Here is a 15,531-nt window from a genome sequence, read left to right on the forward strand (position 1 = left end):
AGGAAAAAGCAGCAGGGTAAAACATGTATAGGATTTAAATTGTAAGTCACACATTCAAATTAATTGCCTGATTTAGACTGCATTTTAAATTTTATTAATGTCTTCCTATGAATGAGCAGGATTCAGATCATAGAGACAGAATGGTTTGGGATAGAAGGGACCTTAAAGACCATCTAGTCCAACATGGCACATGGGCAGAGACACCTTTCCACCAGATCAAGTTGTTCAAACCCTTGTCCAACCTGACCTTGGAATATCTATATCTACCTGACAATGATACCCCCTTAGCTCTACTTTAAGGGGGAGGGCAGGACTGCCTTTTTCAATAACAGCTCAGATTGAGACCACCTTAAACTAGCTGCAAATTTGTGCCCGATGTCCTTATTGGCTTATTATACATCCAGATTTCCATGCATGTTGTATTCAGGAAATGACTACAAGTCATAGCTATTGCAGAGCTGTGAAAGGAAATTTATCTGGAGCATCTGCTGCAGGGCCCTGCAAAGCACTTCTGTGTTTGTGGAGGGGAAAGACAAACCCTCAGGATCACAGATGGTCATCCCAACAGCTTAGACAACTGAAGAAGAATACAGTGCAGCTACCCTCACATCACTGAAATACCAGCCAATCTTAGATATAGCATAAACTCTACCTTATTAGCTGTGCATTGTCATGGGGTTTACGAGGTAGCAGTTTTAACTTTCTCCAGTCCAGAAACTCATGGAGGCTGGTGAAAGGATCTTGAGAAATGGAACACTTATCCATGTCGTTCCACACCTCCACTCCAACCAGGGCTACTCGAATATTCAGTGGCCTATAGAACTAATGAGAAAACAGAAACAAAAACAATTATAGTGCTGTTGGCTACTCTATTATCACACTAGTAAATGCCACAGTTGATACGAGGGGGGAGCAGACACAGTGTTACTGATGAAGCAGAGATAACAGTTCTAAGGTAAGAGTAATGTGAAGAGGGCCTCAGGAATTGATCAAGCCTGGATTTGTCTGACAGTCTGAGAAAAGCATACACTAGATCTTTGTCTTGTTTATATGCATTGCAGCCATTTGGATAACACTGCCATTTGTTGAGCATAAATTAAGCATGAAACATAAATATACTGTAACATGCAAAATTAATTTTGAGCAGGTAACATAAAAACGCCTGTCTTCCAGTAATAAGTCAGCAAGACAATTACAGAAGAGGTGGAGGTACCTTCAGCAGCTTGTTTTTAATCACGAACGCTTCTCCTTGAGTTACTGTCCTTGAAGCATCACATGATAAGTTCTCAGATAAATTAGACTCCCTTAGTTATAATTTGAGTACTACACTCCTAATTTTTCTGGCCATGCAGCACATCAAAAATAAACTTTTAAAATTTTATTATTATTATTATTATTATTATTATTATTGGTTTTACTGGTTGGAGAGAAACATTGCCCTGAGATACTGGGGCATTAGGAAAGCAGCAGATGTGTTTGCTCAAATGAGCAAAACACACACTGCTGTTATTGGTGGGCTGATGGCAGGCAGTGACCCATCGATAGAGGCCAGGTTGTCAACTGCATGTTTTGCAGCCAGCAGGGCATCAGCTGTAAGGAGATGGTCTGAATGTGGCGGGCACACTGGGAGTGTGGGCCAGGGACAACCCATAATATGAAACGAAATACTAGAAACGTGACTTGCTCTTACCAGTAAATCTGAGTCAAGTTCCTTTTCTTTTCATAGAGGTACAAATTTAAGCTTTAGAAGTTTTCTTAATTTATACTAATAAAACAGACATAAATCTCACAGCAATGTCCTTCAGAATGTGCAGTAATTTCTGAAAAAGTGGAATAATTCTTATGTTCTTACCTTATCAACATAGTTTGCAATTTCTATCAGCCTCTGCTTAATTTTTTCCACATCCTTGCCTTGTCTCTGAAACTTAGAAAATAAAGGATCAATGTACTAGCAGCACAAATATGGCAGCTTTTCTCCCCAGCATCTACCTTACCCTTGATGACATTGTCAGTGATGTTTGGGGATTACAGGGAGCAAGCAAAGGACAACGACAGATTTCTCTTGGTTTTCATGGAACTGATATCTGACTCAGAATAAACGCAGGCTAACAGAGGATTTTGTTCTTCATAGAAAGGTTTTAAAATTCCTAAGTCTTACATAGCAAGCTTTCTAGGACTGAGGTTTTGTGAAAAAGTAAGGGCTCTTCTGTTAGCTATTTTGGCAGCAGAGTGATAGTTATTCCCTAATGAGCTGTGTTCAAGGAGAGTGAAAGACCATCATCTTTTTAAACAAACAAAAATCTAAGTAGCAAAATAATTCAAACCAAGACTTCTCATCTTTGGTTGCCATTCAGCTCACTGGAATGTGAGCTGTGCAGCCTGTCCTGGTTCCTTGCTTTGAAGCTCTGCTTCCAAACTGTCAGCAAGGCTTCGTGCAATGTGATGGCAAAGTACTGCTTCAGAAGGAAATGCAGGATCCTACAGCATCTTCTGAACAGTGACAATCACAGCGAGGGCAGGCAAGGAATGTAATGAAGGTTTAACCAGCTCAAGGAAATCCTGGGCTGTGAAGTTTTATTTGCCTTGTCTTGAATTACTGCCAGATATCCCAGTTATCTACGAGTGCCAAATTCCTTACAAAATATTGAAAAAAAACATTTACAAATGACTAGCAGTCATCTATCTTAATAGTGCCTTCCATTGCTTAGCCTTAGTTAGGTTAGAAGCATTACTTGTGAAAACTATATTTTATCTGAAGCACATTACTTGCAATCCCATGGAAACCCATTTCCCACCTGTGCTTCCCGTATATTTTTATGTTTAAGTCTCTTACCTCGCGATTATCTGCCACAATAACAAGCTCCACATACTTTGTTGTCTTCAGAGTCTCCCTCTTGTACTGCCAAAGAAGATGAAAAAGTTTTTTTTGTTGTTGTTTTTGTTGTTTTCAATGTGACCCTTGGAATCAGCTCTCCCTCATTTCAACAAAATTTTTGCAAGAGGAGATATACAACATCTCAGACTTCCAAAGGTTTCATGGTGTATGATTTCTTATTGCATTCCTTCTCCTCATGTCCATGCGGTGCTTACAAAAAAGACCTGTACAACCAGGATTTGATCACAGCAGGCAGGAAAGTGTTGCAAAGTGTCTCTCGACCTTTCAGGTTCCTGCAGCTGCAAAGTTTGAGTTATCTTTCCTCACAAGAGAATATCATCTCCAGCAGAAAGACCTTTGCAATTTCCAAGGTACATTTAAAGAAATGATAAAATAACTTTTAGCAAACATTTCATGCAACAGACAAATGGCCAACTAGGAAAAATGAGTGATAAAGGGATATCAAGTAAAGCAGGATAAAGTAATAAAGGGATATTGAGTATCAATCAAGTGGTCTACTTGTGAACTGTGTAGGGGGAAAAAAAAGAGAGAACAAAACTGCAGGAAAAAAAAAAAACAACAACAACAAAAAAAAAAAACAGCTAAATAATCTGTCAGTGTCTGGGAAAGCAAACTGTAATGCTTTAAAAATAGACAGCCTACATTTAATTTTGCATCTGTTTATTCATGTGAAAGAGCATGTCATGTTACTTGCAGTTCTGAATGCAGGTCCAAAAAATCATAATGCTTAGCTCCAAAAGGATCTTTGAAGAAAATTAAATGATTTTTTTAATGCTATTAATCATAGGACAGCTCCTTTGCTACCCTAAATTTAAGTGACCTATTAAAGTCTGTGGAAGTTCTGTGATTTACATCAGCTGAACATCTATGCTATTATTCCTCCCTTGTTTCTGGAATAAAACAGTTAGGGAACAGAGGTCCCAGCAGTTTGTCCGATCTTCATGCCAGAACTTAAGGACCTTAAGCAGTTGTATGACCTACTAATGACTATGATGTCTCAAACTGAACTAGTGCTCTTTAACCTAAAACATGACTAAAGCTTTCAAAAGCAAACAGTGTGTTCCAAGGCAAACTATGCAATCCCCTGTGAAGCTAAGTCAGTACTGGACATCACCTTCCAGCCAACTTTCACAAACTTTTCTTCACATTAGCAAAGTGTTTCTCCTTGTTATCGGCAGATTGATGATTCTGAATGTTTTACAAGAAACATTGTGTTTAGAGGAAAGTGACAGATGTAACTCTAACTTTCCAACACTAGAAAAGTCATATTTAATAGTGTTACATGGTCTTTAAACTACAGGAACTGGAAAATATTCCAAGTTCCACTTGGACAGAATTTCTGAACCATGAAACCACTAGAAGCTAGCCTTAATGAACTAAGCATCACTGGTACAAAAACTTCACAACATTACACTCATCGGGGGCTCTGGCAAATGAGTATGGGTAGGTATTCTTACACCTTCTCCTGGTACTGGAACTCCCTGTCATCTTCTTTGTCTCTGCTGGAGGCAACTGTCACCACCATGGGGACATGGTGGGTGCACGGACCTGGTGCACGTGCCCATGCCTCCTCTGCCACGCAGGGCAGTGCCTGGTGGTATGCTGGATGAGAAGCAGACACCAGAAGCCAGCACATCTGCTCCTGCTGCTTCTGTAACAGCAGCAGGTGCAGTGTAAAGGGCCTGCCACATCTCTACAGACTTCAGCTGAACCTGTAGTGTTTAGGCAGAGCTTAATTCACCTCTCTGCGAAATATCGGACATGAGTGAGATGCCACGGAAGGCAAACGACCATATGGGTTTTGTTTGTGGCAGAACTGGTCTCTCAGACACTGAATGTCTAATATAAACCTGAAATTTATTATGCAGCCCTGATTAGAGACATACCCCAAGAGGCCTCTAGTCTTCTTCCAAATGAAAAGTAAAAGATTGAGACATGATTATCCGGGTGCAAAGATATAAGAAGAGCTCTGTTACACCAGTCAGCAAGCCATTCGTTTTTTACCAAAAATAAAATTGTTTGGACCGGAGAGAGTTAGCCTGAGAGAAACTGGCTACCAAGGTATTATGATATAAGCCTCCAGTGACTGATTTGCATAACGAATCCATTCCTGTGATTTGCCCAAAGGCTACGTGTATCCTCGGATATGACATTTATTTATAAAATTAACCTAATTATCACTTCTTTCAGCTTGCTTTCTGCAACCTACTGCATCAATGCACAATCCATTGACTGACTGAATCACTCACAATTAAAATGAAGAGTCAGTAATACAGCTATGACAGATATTCACAATGGGAGACAATACACTTTGTTGAGCTGACTGCTGTCCTGCTCCCCTGCTTCTCCCATACCTGATCCTACTGCAAAACTGTTGTCCTGTACCACTATATATTCCCTGTGCTCTCCTGCCTGGGAATTGGCATAGCTTGGATTCGCAGCACACTGTTGCAGCCCCTCTCCTTCTCTGTGATCTAATTCCCCAGAACAGCTGCTCTAGGATCCACCAGGACCACACAAATGGCTATTTTGTGTGGCTACAGAGAAAAAACATACTGTAGGGACTGCCTTACATACCAGACTTGCTTTCTGCAGGATCCTGTCTTAATGGAGCTCAACTGAAAGACATGCTCCCCGCTTCAACTTGAGGGCCCCCAGCTTTATGACATAACCTAGTACTTACAGAGACCCAGCTCTGACAGGGAAAACTGTGTCTACACACACCTGCTGTGTTATTTGCTTTGATTTATTAAACCTCATGTTTGGATCTGGGAAGCTGAGTTTATTGTTTGTTCCATCATTGATTTGTACTTAAATCTAACCTAAAGGCTAGTCTAAATTTGTGATACATTGATCAAACATTTTGGCTCTGCTCAATAAGCATTTAGTGTAGGTATCTGAGTGAAGGCTCAGGGAAAAAAAAAATAAATAAATAAAAGAAAGAAAGAAAGAAAAAAAAGAAACAAGAAACTGCTCCCCAAAAATCTGCCAAGAAACCTAAAATTTTCATCAAGCCCTAAACCTGACACTGGATTTGCATTTACTTATTTGACCCACTGTAATCTGGAGCAGCCTTGTGTCTCCATATTTTGCAGTTCATTCTTATTCAGCGTGTCCTGACGGTCTGCTTAGTCGATGACAGCATTGCAACGTGAAAATTCAGTCCACACATTACATTTGACAACTTCCAGAATTCATACATTAAAAGAGTATCCAGCATACTCATGATATGTGTTTTACCTAACTCTATGATGTGGTTGTTGACAGGTTTTATAATTATGTCCAGTGAACCACGGCAAGAATATCTTTCATTCATATCAATTCATTTAAGGTGAATTCTGACATGTAGTTGAAGCCATCAACAAAATGTGAGAACCATGAAGGCAATTGTAAAATTGTTTTGATTGTTTCAGCTAGTTATACGCATGCTTTTTATTTCAGTTTCCTTGTGTTACACTGATTACTTCTGCAAAGTCCCAAACATTTGGAGGTAAACCTTAATAAAGATGTGAAAAGAACTTTCCTATTCACATTAAATAATTTGAAAATACATTTTTTTAGGCTGTGGTTTCTACAGAAACACTCTGGCATAGTGTAGGAACCTACGTTTGAAGCTGCATTGAAAGGAAGCCCATTTTGGTAGAGTTGCATTTATAGAAAGACAAGCTGGAAGGCCATGGCTGTATTCTGCCATCCCTTATGTTTCCCAGAAAGAACAGAAAAGTCATGTCACATATATATATATATATGATGTCAGGGAACATGAAAAGAGAATATTTGAGCTGAAAGTATAAACAAAGCTTACACAGATTAACACTCATATTTTCAACCTACAGACTTCATGCATTTTCAGAAAAATTATTAGACAATAAAGTTGTAGATGTAATAGCTAATGCAATATTTATTTAGACAAAAAGAAATTTGGGCAGATAATGCCTAATATTCGTAAAGTATAAAATAATTTAATTCTACTACATAAATAAAATCTGGTGATGCCATTTAGGTTGCTTTCCTTAACAATTAACTCAATGTGAAAGCTTAGTAGTACACCTAACTATAAAACCCAGTATGCGACAAATAATAAATTTTGAGGCCAGCTTTGTAACATTGTATAATTTCTGAACACCTAAAACAGTCTTTTCTACAATCCCCTTCCAAAATGCACATGAATTTATTGTAGTATTTCTCCTTCCTGGTTTTCAGCTCATTTCATTTTCTAGTTTCCATTAGCTAGATGCATTTCACATTGAGGACATTTTTCTTACATGAAAACAACGACAATAATACTTCTGTAAAATAATATGGTGAGAATTTGTTTTGTCTGCATAAGATACTTTCCTGCTAGAATGTAAAGGTTCATTTAGGTTTTAAAACACTATTTGCAAAGCATCAGAGCTATCATATTCTTTTCCACCTTGGGTGGGCAAGAACTTTTCCAGACCTTGCTTAGTGTTCTTATGGGTTCTTAAATTGTTGCTATAATCATACGTGAAACAAAATATAACACCATTATATGAAACCACAAACTTTTCTGTGCCATCTCATCACCAGAAAGAATGTATAAATAAAATGCATGAGCAAAAAAAAAAAAAAAAACAACAAACAAAAACCAACAAAACAATAAAGCTTTAGCAAATCATGTAAGTATATGATTAACTTTAAGCATGTTCTTAAGCACTTATCATCAACACAAGACAACTATATTATTTAGCGTTTTGCTCGGTAGGTATATAGGAAATGAGGCTGGAACAAATATTTATGGTTGTCAGTGATATGGAGTTGCATGCAGAAAGATACTTAGTGTAAAACTATATAATCCACCTACCCTGCCAGCTTGAGAATGGTGTGTTGTGTCATGGGACCTCATGGCAGAGATATCCAGCTGGTGGCCACAAGATCCTGGAACTATTTTCAAGTTCTCTGCTCGGTAGATCTTGTGTTCAGTCGTAGCACCTTCTATTGGCTCCAGAATGTAGCTTTTGTTTGCAAATGCAATAATTCCCCTGTAGCACAAGAGAGCAGAGTAAGCCGCATGGCTTTCAAGAACTAACCTATGTTTGTCTTCAACAAGGTTACAACAGATTTTAATAATGATGGAATATGAAAAAGCAAAATGCTGATTTACAATGTCATGACTGGGTGGTGCAGGAAACATCAAAGCTGTATATTTGTCACTGCAGCACACTACACCTTACAAGAAGCAATGGCTCAAACAAAATTTTCCTCTTCTGAAGTGTTGTGCTGTAGAGCAAAATCACATTTGTGTTTTATGTGTTTTTCATTCTCCCAGTGATGCATTGCCATTGCTGACTAGAGTAATGACGTGCGGGCTTCTGAGGACCGGTTGCAAACAGTAGTGAACAAAAGTGTGGTGAAATGCTTTTATGAGAAAAGGTACAGAGAAAAAGAATTCATTATGATCTGCAGATACCTTTTAAACCAAATGCTGATGCAAGCATCACGTCTGCCAGATGAAAGATGTATCAAAAAGGATTATTAAACTTTACATCATGGGACAGTAAAATGAAAATCAGATATATTAACAGGTTGATTCCCATTTAACATATTTTACTCTCCCAAATAATAATTTTACTGTAATATCATCTGCTGTCTGAGAATCCCAAAGACTTTTTAACAATGGAAACACTTCTCTCACATTGCTGTCAGCTACAGTGTGCAAAGAGGAAATAGGGGTTTAGAAAGATATTCAATACCTTGTTCCAAGAAACCTGTGGAAGAACCTGGGACACATAGTCAATTCAAGGCTTCATGTGCTGTCTCCTTACCAAAAGAATACTCTGCCTGTATACTCCAGACCAAATAGAAGCTGTTCTTGGGTTCTTGTGCTGGGTTCTGCTTGACTGTTCTGAACTGCTACAGTAAAACAAGTTCAGTTCCTCCTGTTGGTATGCTGGGAATAAGATTTCTGGAAATATACGGCATAAAGTAGGATGATTTCCAAAAATACCACTTGAATTAGTAGTCAGCTGGAGGAAGCAGCACAAGGTGACTGCTATGCTGTATATCCAGATATCCATGATACTATAAGAAGGCACAGGTTAGGTTTGCAGACAGGGCTCAGGTAGAAATTACTGTGAGAGGAAAGAATTTATTATTATGTGTGTAACATACAAGTGTCATATCCCAAGCACACACCACACAGGAGAGTCCTAGATAATTTCTGCATTTAACTGGATATCCTTTTTTGTTGGGTAATTATGTGACCAAAGTAATGGACCTTTTAAAACCCATTTGTTTGTTGTTAACTATGGATAAGCATTTGCTTATACAGTGTGTGAGGTATTTATCAATTGGACAATGCACTGAATAGTGTACTGCACTACTGATTTTTCCAAGTCTTTAAATTAGGGTGGCATAAATCCCTGAACACTGGCAAAGTTTCAGCAGTACTATTACAATCTACAGAAAAATAATATGAAACTTTTAATTGGCCAAGATGTTCCAATTCCTCTCTAGATATTGCTCTACTCTTGCAGAGTAGTTCTCAACACACTGTTAAACAGCTATCATTTTTGGCTCATAGCTGGCTTCATTTATTATTATTATTATTATTATTATTATTTAAATTTATTTCTTTCTATCTTTATAGGAGGCATCTGCTCTTGTTATTTCTGTCTGTACTACAGCAAAGGTGAGGTAGGTGCTACAATCTTTGTGAGACCAGTATGTCTCTCTATTAAATTCTGCAGAAGGCTTTAAAAAAAAAAAAAAAAAAGGGAAGAAGAAAAAAAGGAAGTAGCCAGGAGCAGGTTAATGACACCATAAAGACTGCTTTAAAAATAAAAAGTAAAATTATTTGGAAAAAGCTGCCCTAGCTATTCAAGATTTAGAAAGGTATGATGAAGAAACTCTTAATCAATTAACTGAAACTTTAGTTCTAAACTGACAGCCCATTTCTCTCAAAACATCAGTTCAGCCAAGCCAACAAATGACCATTTCACTGTGAATTATAATAGATAGAAGTCTGAGGGAAAGGTTGGAAATCCATGGTATTGAGAAGGTTGTGCAACAGCGTTCACAGGAATATCTCCAGTGAAAGAAGTGTGCTTTACTGATCTGAACCAAGAATCAGTCTCTGATAATCCATCTGCAGCTTCCTTAGGACCCTTGGTAAACCAGGTAAGACGTGTAATATACCAATCACAAAGGCATGCTGTGTATGATGGATGGTAGCTGGAAAATCAGGCCTGATTTATCACAGCAACCCTCGTAGCTATAGCTAGGATACGCTATACCATGACTGACATATGAGAGACCTCCAAGCAGGTTGCCCTGTAATTTGATAACCTTACACCCTACAGTGCTAAGGCATTATTTTCAGATCTGCCTTATTCCCTGAAGAATTTAGGAAACTCGGACAACATATCCTCTTCGCTCCAATAATCCTCAACTCTGTAATCAGTGTAATCAAGTAAGGGTTATCTCTCCCTTGTGTAATTAATCATTTTATTTTGGAAGCTGCTGGAACCAGCAATGGAGGCTGAAGTTCATTAGTCACTGTTTGAAATGGGCCAGCCTGACCAACTCCCTTTACTAACAACTCCAAAATAGCATAAAAACATGCAGGTTTTATTTTTAATATTAAACTTTATCCTGCTTAAACCTTAGCTAATATATATATATATGTAGATAATTTTCTTTAATTATTTATACTAAAGAGGGCAAGATTTTTTGCTGGATAAATCTTATTTACTGGTTTTTGCATCTTGGTTTCAAGAGTTCATAGCCAAAATACCCCAACTGCCACTTTTTGAGAACATCCTCTAGTATATCCAGCTACTGCCTAAACTAGCTAACCACTTATTTACCTCTCATTTTCTTTTGCTGCAGGTGATAATGGACAAATGAACAGACACCAGAGCGATTAATTTTGTTTTCTACTGAGCATAGGAGAGCTAGGGCAGCCTATTCAACTTGCCACTGAAACTCCCATCCCAAGGGACAGCATGAGCCTTTAAGAACTGTCCACGCTTTACATATGAAAAAATCCCATGTTAAAAAAGAAATCTGCAGATTCAGCATACAGGAAAGTATACATTTCATTTAAAGCACCTTTATCCTTTGCGTGCTGCTTACAGGATATCTGCACCTGGCCTGTGACCATCTGTAATAAGATAATGAATATCAAATATGAATTATCTTGGCCAGCTCTCTGTTTTTCACTAATTTTCTTTTCCTGCAATTGCATTTTCCCCCACTGATCACTGCCAAGCACAGCACCTTAAAAATGCAACTGGTCAAAAATGACAGTTTCTTTTGTGGCGTGGCAGGATTGGATGAACAATACCTAACAGTCTTTCATTACTGAGAATTTGATGCAAATAAAATAAATCCATAATTACTTTTTTCCTTCCACTTTTTTGTCAGGTGTTTCACAGAAGCCTCTGTTACTCCTATGCTGCTTCTGTGCATTTGTCTTGTACATTGTTCTCCCATGCTCCTGAGGCAGGCTATGTTCCCCCAAGACCAAGATGGGGCATTAATGTTAAGTAATCCAATGCTTTTCAAAAAAGGCAGACAGTATATTAAACTATAAAACCCCAGCCAACAATGACACAAGGAACTCCAAAGGGATTCCAGCAGCTCTGTGAACACTCAAGCAGCAACTATTCTTTAAGACAAACTTCTGGAGAAATCTGTGAGATATCTACCATTACCTCGATCAGAAAAAGACTACCAAAATTCCAAAGCTTATAAATATTTTGGAAAAAAATACAATGTGAAATATATCTTATTTGGTCTCCAGGTATCTAACTCATGGCATCTGTATTTTCTCCAGTCCCAAAATATAGTGATACCAGGAAGTCAGAAAGATCTCCCAAAACACCTGAGCAGGAAAGACAAGAGACAATTTAACTCCTATCTAAAACAATCAGGCTCTCCTCTTCATCACCAGTAGCAGTGAGGGCGAAAAATAAAGTCTATACCATACCGCATGTCCAGACATCAGTTCACAGGCTTTGAGCCAACTGGAAGCAGCTTCAGTGTGGTCTTGAGCCTGAGCTAATATTTTACTCTGCTTCTCAGCAGGGTTTCAACCCTGCTCATGTCTTGTGCTGAGCACTGAATAAACCTCATCCACTTTGCTGCTAATCAGCCCTAAACACGAACAACTCATTGGTATTTGCCTACTATACACCATTATATGCCACGTGGACACACAGGGAACATGTAAATGGGATGGGCTATGATGGGAACACTCCCTCCATCTCAAAGAAAAAGAAATTAAAACATAACTTTAGTAATGAATTTGTTATTACCTTGCTGTTTACCTTGCCAGGAATCTCTCATTTAGTGAAATGCAATTTGATAGAATAAATCCTTTACTTAAATCAGCAATAAAAACAAATGGGATTTTTTTTCTCTCTTAAAAAGAAGAAAAAAAACAAAACAAAACCTAATGCAAGGCCAGCCGTATTTCATAAATCAATAGGCTTTAGGAAATCTCAAAATATAAATGGGATTTTTCATTTCCAACTTGTCAGCAGAAGCAAAGGCCCTGCCAACATAAACCATCAATGCATACTTGTCTGAGAAATTGTGATGCTGAAGTAAAACTTGGCTAGGACAGCATTACATGAAACTGTGATATATTATTCTGCTTTAGTGTAAGAGGAAAGTTAAGTAAATCAATAAATCTGATATTCATGAATGCAATTAAGCATTTGGTTTTAATGAAGCACAAAGTTATACTCATTTCGAAACAATAATAATAAAAAGCCCTATTTACCACTGGAAGAGGAATGTAGATGTTTTCAGTGTGTAAGAAATTAGTTAGACTAGAAGGCTGTCATGCTTTCACACCACATATTGACACTGAGTCTGCCTCTGTCCACAGTGAAAGACCACGCAGTACTCATGTACTACTTAAAAAGCCATAGGGCCTTCATTTCACAATTAATGGTATGGCTTCAGAAGGAAAGGGTCAGATCCCACAGTTCTGCCACAGATTTCAGTGAGTCTTGTCTGCATAGATAACAGAAGTGGAGCCTCATGGCCCTGGAGTATTGCCCTCCAGCTGCCTGGGATGGAGGTACTGCTGTTACTCACTGCAATGTTTCTCAATGCGTGTGATAGCAGAAGGCGATCCATAAAGTGATGGGGGCATTTTTACTTATTTTTGCTATGTGTCTAACAAATTCGCAGGCATGCAAGCAGACAAACAAAAGAGGGAGAATAATGTAGTGAATAAAACCTTCACTTTTAGTCTGGTTTAATTAGTTGCAGTTAAATACTATTGGAATAACTGAGCAAGATGATGGATAGACTTTTTTTTTGTTGTTGTTGTTTCCTAGTAGATTAGGTGCTCTTTAGATATTTTCCAAATGGTTTGGTCTTTATTTATCTTAAAAGACTGTGAAATACAGAGAATTGGAGCTGTACTCCCGAAGCAGAAGTACTCCTGTCTCTAACAATGTCCCCCAGGCAGCCTTGGCCACGCAATTCACCTCTTTCTGCATCAGCTCCTCACCTGCAAAATCGGTTAAATTTTAGTAAGCACACAAAATAATGATCTATTGATGAAGAGCATCACATGAGACCGAAACAATACCATTATACTGGTATACTGCAGATCAGAATTCTATTAAAATAACAAGTCTGGCCCAAATCAACAAACACTAGCATCTCAAAGGGAGGTTAGAGCAGTAGCATTATTGGTTTCACATATTGCAGTAGTGGTAGAAGTGTTCTCACTCAGACACATCATTAGTCAAATACATGTTTTATTCCAGCCAATGCCTTTCATTAACCTGAAAATATATTCTATAGCACGGTGTCGAAAATGTAGTCATACCCAGAGACTACTGTAGCATGCACTTAATCCTTTCTCAGTGCAAGACAGATGTGTCCAGAGTGAATGCATATTGGTCTGCAACTTTGATGCCTGGAGTTTAAGCAGGGAGTTACCCGAACCAAAAGCAGTAATGCAATTCCATGTCTACATTTGGGTGGCAAGAAACATTAATTGTGTTATTAGAGAAAGAGAATATGAGCTTAACTGGGAGGATGATGAGGCAGACCAAGGACAGCAGAGAAAAATGAAGAAGGAAAGACGTTGGCATCACTACCCATTTAGTGAGCACATTTTATTGTGAAGCAAATGGTGTAGCCATAAAAGGAAGCTTGATTTAAACTTGTACATCACCTGGAGGTTTGGGACTTTTTCAAGTCACAAAATTTATGAATATATATATATATATATATACATTTACATATAAATCTAAAACATCATTACTAATACATTAATAAGTATTTTAAATATTATTTATACCTCAATAATTTTTTATATAGTAATGTATGTTATATATATATAAATAGGTCCTGTCAGACACAGACTGGAGGGAGAAAGGGCAGGCTCAGATGACCAGGTAGGGATCATCTCTTACACTTCTCCTCACAGCAGCAGTGGTGCCTGGGGCATTACTGTGCACCCAGGGACTGTAAGCACAAAGTATTGTCAAAGAGTGGACATAATGTCCATCTCAGATCAAAGAAGTAATCCATGAGCAGTTTTACCATTTAAACAGAGAGACTATAGAAGCCGTGAAACCCCAGGAACTGAATGCTTTGTAATGTAAAGCTCAAAACCTCCAGTATTTTCACGGTCAGATAACTTACAAACCATGTGAGATGTTTACACGAACTAAAAGCTCTTCAGAAAATATGAGAGAAAGAAAACATCCAAACCCAGGCTTTTCTCAGTTGGGATTTTCTCCTAACTTCTTTTTTGGATGAAATCTCCCCTTTTGTGGGGAAACTATGCTTGAGGAGTTATGAGGAATTCTGAGGAATTCTTTTTTTTTTTTTTTTTTTTTTTTTTTTTTTTTTTTTCCCTCACTGGTTTCCTACTTCCATTCCTTTTTCTTTTTTAAAATAGTTGATGTCTGGAGTGTCGTATTTAAATCCCCTCTTCAGCTGACTATGTCTGGGACACAGTGAGTTTGGCCAGGCCATTTGACAAATGGATGGCTCTAGTATTGGCGGCCTTGTGTAGCATAGCTATGTGATCCCTGTGATAATTACTGTGTCCTGCAGCCATATTCTCATTGCTGTCACCATGGACACAGCATCTTTCGGTCACTGACGGGGATGGACAATGACTGAATACTTCTGTACATGTGAATGGGCTTATTATCTGGCAATTAGTTAATGCTGAGAGATTCTTAAGATTTTCAAAAGCAGTTTGATGTTTTAGAAAGAAAAGTCTTCCTTTGAGATTTGTATCCCTAAAGTACCAAGGAGTCTCTGAGCAAAGGCTCAGGATGTGCGTTTGGGGCGGCACGTCCCCCTGCCAGCCTCTGGCCTTCAGCACAGACCATGGAGATTGTGCTCTTCTTCAGGCTGCTTTTCGTGTGTGTATGTACCAGCTCCTGCACCTTCACAGAAAGTAATAGGGGAAAAATCATTCAAGTGTATACTGATTTATCATAGATGTGTGTGGTGTCTGCAGGCAAAAATTATTTGCTAAAAACTTGAAGAGCCTCTGAGCTAGATAAACAGAAGGGCATTTCCACAGGACAGGAAGGAAATGACTTTACTTGGTTAGTCCCCTTCACCTTCCCACAAGCTTTGACAATCTGATTGGCTTTCTTATCCAGATGGAAGCCCTGGAA

At 38.3% G+C, this 15,531-nt stretch overlaps 1 protein-coding gene across 1 annotated transcript in view; it reads right to left on the reverse strand.

Moving 5' to 3' along the window:
* ADAM12 (ADAM metallopeptidase domain 12) overlaps positions 1-15,531 on the reverse strand; it is a 187,609-nt gene that overhangs the window by 59,630 nt on the left and 112,448 nt on the right. The window contains exons 6-9 of the mRNA XM_035329413.1: positions 7,722-7,899; positions 2,834-2,899; positions 1,853-1,924; positions 653-822 (exon numbers count right to left, since the gene is read on the reverse strand). Coding sequence (XP_035185304.1) covers positions 653-822; positions 1,853-1,924; positions 2,834-2,899; positions 7,722-7,899 — 486 coding nt within the window. The remainder of the gene's footprint in view (positions 1-652; positions 823-1,852; positions 1,925-2,833; positions 2,900-7,721; positions 7,900-15,531) is intronic.

Source organism: Oxyura jamaicensis, chromosome 6 (genome assembly GCF_011077185.1).
Source record: "Oxyura jamaicensis isolate SHBP4307 breed ruddy duck chromosome 6, BPBGC_Ojam_1.0, whole genome shotgun sequence".
Classification (NCBI taxonomy): Eukaryota; Metazoa; Chordata; class Aves; order Anseriformes; family Anatidae; genus Oxyura; species Oxyura jamaicensis.